Genomic DNA, 4757 nt, shown 5'->3' on the forward strand with positions numbered 1-4757 from the left:
GGCTCCGCTTGGGTCCCAGCCACGGCGCCACTGCCCTGCGGGGCCCGGCAGCCTTGGTCTCTGTGCTCATGGAGTGGGGAGCAAGTATGTGTGTTGAAGGGGAGGGGTCTCTGAAGTCGGTCTTGCAGATTCTTGTCATGACTTTGGACAAGTGAACAACCTTTCTGAGCCTCAGTTTCCTCGTGTGCAGGTTAGGGGTAGTAAATAGTACCCATCTGCAAGCTGTTGGGAGGACCTAATGAGGTACTGGACGGGAGAGCATTTAGGTCCCTACCAACACTTAATAAGAGCTCCATAAATGTTTGTTTGTTTGTTTGTTCTGTTTATTCTACCATAGTTACTTTGCCATATTCATCCTGTCTCCCTCTGGGCAAAAACTTTCCCTTCTCTGTTTCTGAGAACTCAGCTCATAACTCCTTTCCTCCTAAGTGTGGGCCCCCTCTCCTAAGTCCCCCAAATTGCTTCCTGTACCCCTCTCCACTCTCCTGGGGGAGGGCTTTATAATGCATTATCTTATCTTTATCTAAGGGCTGTCTCCCAAGGTCAGTATTATTGTGCCCATTTACCTGATTGGGAAGGTGAGTTCAGAGTGGTCCAGTGACTTGTTTAAGATCAAGCACAGAAAGCTCTATTGAGGAGGGGATTCAGAATCTGAAAGGGGGCTCCCAACCCTCTCCCATGCTGGCCCCAACCAGGTCTGAGTCTCTGGGGACTCAGTGAGGGTTGAGTTCTTCCCTAGGCGGGAGCCCACACTTCTAGGCTTTGGGCTCTTAGAAAAATAGGCCCGATCCAAAGCCTTCCCCTCAACTGGGGCTTGGTCATGGCCACCAGTTCTAGAAAGCCATAACCCATTATAATGGAAGTTAATTATACGTCCAATTATGGGCAGAGGAAACTAGAGTGTGAACTCAGCAGGCAGCATTAAAGAAAAACATGCAAATCATCCTTAGCTTCCTTTGCTTTTAAATATAAGTTGTTATTATGCAAAGGGTAATTAAATCCTGGAACCCCAGAGATCTTCATGGCCTGCTCTGGCTGGCGTTGGGCTATCTGGCAACCCATTTTTAGAGAGCGCCCCTCTGCCCCCTCTGCTCTGTTTCTCAAGGTTCGTGTGGGCCTCAATCCCTTTAGTCTAGCTTTGACTTCGCAGGGCTCCAACCCAACCTTGGTGCTGTCTTCTGTGGAGGGTGGAGTCCAACCCCAGTGTCTTGTGGTTTTACTGCCAGCTTTAGCTAGGGTTGCCAGTGGTGTTACTGATGGCTTCAGTACAGGTATTTCTACTCCAAGTTTCTCCAGGGAACGGTAGTGTTGACCAAGTCTTCCCTTGATGTCTCCCTCACAAGAAGAAACGGAGTTACCCTGAAGCATGGAGGGTTTATTTTATTTATTCATTAAAATTTTTTTTTAAATTTCTGAGAGAGAGAGAGAGAGAGAGATACAGCGTGAGCAGGGGAGGGTCAGAGAGAGAGGGAGACAGAATCTGAAGCAGGCTCCAGGCTCCGAGCTAGCTGTCAGCACAGAGCCCAATGTGGGGCTCGAACCCCCGAACCGTGAGATCATGACCTGAGCCAAAGTTGGACGCTTAACCGACTGAGCCACCCAGGCACCCCTATTTATTTAAAATTTTAAAAAATACTTATTTATTTTAGAGAAAGAGCATGAGCAAGGGAGGGGCAGAGAGAGAGGGAGATATAGAATATAAAGCAGGCTCCAGGCTCCACGCTGTCAGCACAGAGCCTGACATGGGACTTGAATCCACGAACCAGGAGATCATGACCTAACCTAAGGTGCTGCTATTTTGTTTATTTTGAGAGAGGGAGAGAGAGAAAGAGAGAGAGCAAGTGGAGGGGCAGAGAGGGAGATAGGGAGAATTTTAAGCAGGCTCCATGCTCAACACAGAGCCCAATGTGGGGCTTGATCCCATGACCCTGGGATCATGACCTGAGCTGAAATCAAGAGTCAGGCACTTAACCAACTGAGCCACCCAGGTGCCTCTAAAGCACAAAGGACTTGAATCAGACTTAGGGAGGCCCTTATGCAATGCGTGCTTGGACCCCTTTCCAGGTTTTGGTGGGTGGATAGAGCTGATTCTCCTGAAAGTGTCCCCAAAGGGAGCCCTTTGAAAGAGACAGTCTGGGAACTGTGGTCCCCAAAACATGGTTTCGTTGAAAGAGACTCTATGTTGGGCGGGGGTGAGAAATCTTGAAGGCACACGGGAAGGCATGGAGGTGAATAGGCAGCTGTGGGTTTTAGGAATCCGGGCGTTTGGAACCCTCACACCACATGCCCCAAGCTCATCAGTCTTGCAGCACGAAGTGGCTGAACAAAACCTCTTTGGGCCGTGGGGTTGACTTTGCCATGGCTTGGTGGTGTAGACGCAGTCTCCCTCGGGCCATGCCAAGGGTCAAGTATCTCAGGTTGCCTTGAAAACTTGTCCCCTGAGGCCTTGCCTGTGGATCCCCTAGAACGTTCTTTCTCTCAAAGCTGTCAGCGTTCCCTGAAAGAAACCATCCCAACCCAGCTTCCCTTCCCTTCCGAGTTGTTGCACAAAGTGCAGAGTCCATGGCCTTGGCTGACCTTGACTCTTTGGGCGCACTCAGGCGCTCAACTGTAGAAGCAGTGCTGCCATCACTTCAGGGTTGTCTGAGGGTAGGGTTTTCCAAAGCTCCATCTTGAGTATGTTACCCCAGGAAAGAGGAGAAATGGCTGCAAAGTGTCCCAAGCCCATGAAGGTGACAAAATGGCCACTCCATGTGGTCGGGCAGGGAGACCTAGGTGGGCAGGTTTCTAAAAGTGGGGGTAGTGAAGGAGGGGTCAGAATGCATAACCTGTGGATCGTCTTGCTGTAGCTCCCTTGATGGCGTCCTCAAGCCCTGCTCCGAACAGGACCACTCAAAGATACAGTTCTGGCTTCACCTTCACCTGTACCTTGGCCTGTGACCCTGCTGCATCACGGCTGTCCCCTCCCCTAGCCAGGCGCAGGAGGAGCTGGGGCTACAAGGAGCGAGTCGGTGGGAAAGGTCTGCTTCCCTCAGAAGGGGTTAGATGATATGACAGCCGGGAGCCACTTCTTCCTTCATGAACCCACTTTGTGCTTTTATCAGCCTTAGAGGCAGTGACAGGCAGACACAGGAAGGAAAGAGAAGCTGAGATATCAGCTAAAAGCCTTTCCCCGTTGCATTATGAACTTAGGATAAGGGCCGTATCCCTATCATCCACCCATCCTGTAGACCTGTTCTGAGCACTTAACTCAATTCCAAAATTACACTAGGTGCTAGAGAAATGACGTCACTTCTGCTCCACTGTTCACACTTATTGGTGCCTGTTGCTAATTCCACCCACTTTCCTGGATTGAGGATCAGGCAGTCAGTTTATTATATTAGAGTAAGAACAAAACCAAGATCTTTAAAATGAGTAATGCTTATTTAAGTTAGAGAAATGTACTATGAGAGACTGGGATCAGAAGGATATTTCAGACATCCTGGGGGGAGGAGGTGATAGGTCATGTTGGGGTGCTCTCTGCTCCCTTCCACTACTAGCCAAATCTCCGATAATTTCTCTTGTTCCAAATCCCTCTCTCTGGGGAGGTATGAAGAGTAGGTCACTTTGGGGACCCACTGCAGAGAATGAGCTTCTCAGAATCAAGCAGGCGAGTGGGTCTGCTTGTGGCAGCCCTCATGAGCATCAAGTACTCCCTCTGTCAGTTATAAGCTTATATTTTATTTCTACGCATGGAAGGGCATTATCCTCATTCAACCCCAGGAGACCCACAAGGCAAAGATTCTCTGGATCTTCTTTATAGAGAGGGCTAGTGAGATAAAAGAACTCCCCAAAGTCACACACTATGTTTTGGTAGAGTGGGAAGGAGAGCTTAGTCCTGCAACCCCTGACTTCTGGATCTATGCCCATGACCAGCTCTGTAGGGCTGGAAATGGGATTGGACATGGGCTGCACTGTGACTGAGATCTAGGCTAACTCTGATGACATCGCCAGCCGCAGCTGGGCTGAGGCCGAGTCCTGGTACCGCAGCAAGGTGAGGGGCACAGGACACCTGCCTCCTAGACATGGCAGTGGGAAGGATGCCAGGCGTATATTAACAAAGCCTCTTTTGTTTGGGGATTCTGATTCCTCGAGATGGTAACAGAAGGGCACACAGCTCTCAGGTTCTAGCGGCTGGGCAGGGCTGCCATGTATGGTTGCACAGGCTGAGTACTGTACAGCTGACCAACCATTTGTGGTGTCTGAATGGCTGGAACACCCCATCCTGAGCCTTGGGAGAATCTCTGCTTCCCTTCAATATGAGGAGATGAACACCGTGTTGATCTGGTGTGAGGGAACCCTGCCATGGTGGAGATTAATGATCGGACTGCATGATCCAGAGACTGACTAATGAGGTTGAAATGCCAAGTTCCAGGTGTGGATAATCTGCCACCTCCATCACCCCTCCCCTCCATGCCGATCACACAGGCAGTGAGTGCCCCAGATGGGTCTCACCATTCATGATCCAGCTTCCTTGTATGACAAATGTCCCTGGTTGTGGTCCTTCAGGGGGACTCAGTTAATGAAGGGGAGACACCTGTTCTTGGGGTGTTCCCAGCTGGGGGAGGGGAGAGACTGGACACCCCCAGGAAATGGACTGAGAGACCCAGGACCATAACCCACTCTGTTCTCTCCTGGGCCCCAGAACACCAAGCTGGAGACGGCAGTGACCCAGTCAGAGCAGCAGGGTGAGGCGGCCCTGAGCGACGCCCGCTGCA

The 4757-nt window shown here is 50.6% G+C and overlaps 1 protein-coding gene across 1 annotated transcript in view; it reads right to left on the reverse strand.

Moving 5' to 3' along the window:
• Positions 1-1368, reverse strand: part of LOC144222976 (keratin, type II cuticular Hb1) — an 8959-nt gene extending 7591 nt beyond the window's left edge. The window contains exon 1 of the mRNA XM_077753679.1: positions 1359-1368. Coding sequence (XP_077609805.1) covers positions 1359-1368 — 10 coding nt within the window. The remainder of the gene's footprint in view (positions 1-1358) is intronic.
• Between the last annotated feature and the right edge of the window lie 3389 nt (positions 1369-4757).

Source organism: Crocuta crocuta, unplaced genomic scaffold (assembly GCF_008692635.1).
Source record: "Crocuta crocuta isolate KB4526 unplaced genomic scaffold, BGI_CrCroc_1.0 scaffold30, whole genome shotgun sequence".
Taxonomy (NCBI): Eukaryota; Metazoa; Chordata; class Mammalia; order Carnivora; family Hyaenidae; genus Crocuta; species Crocuta crocuta.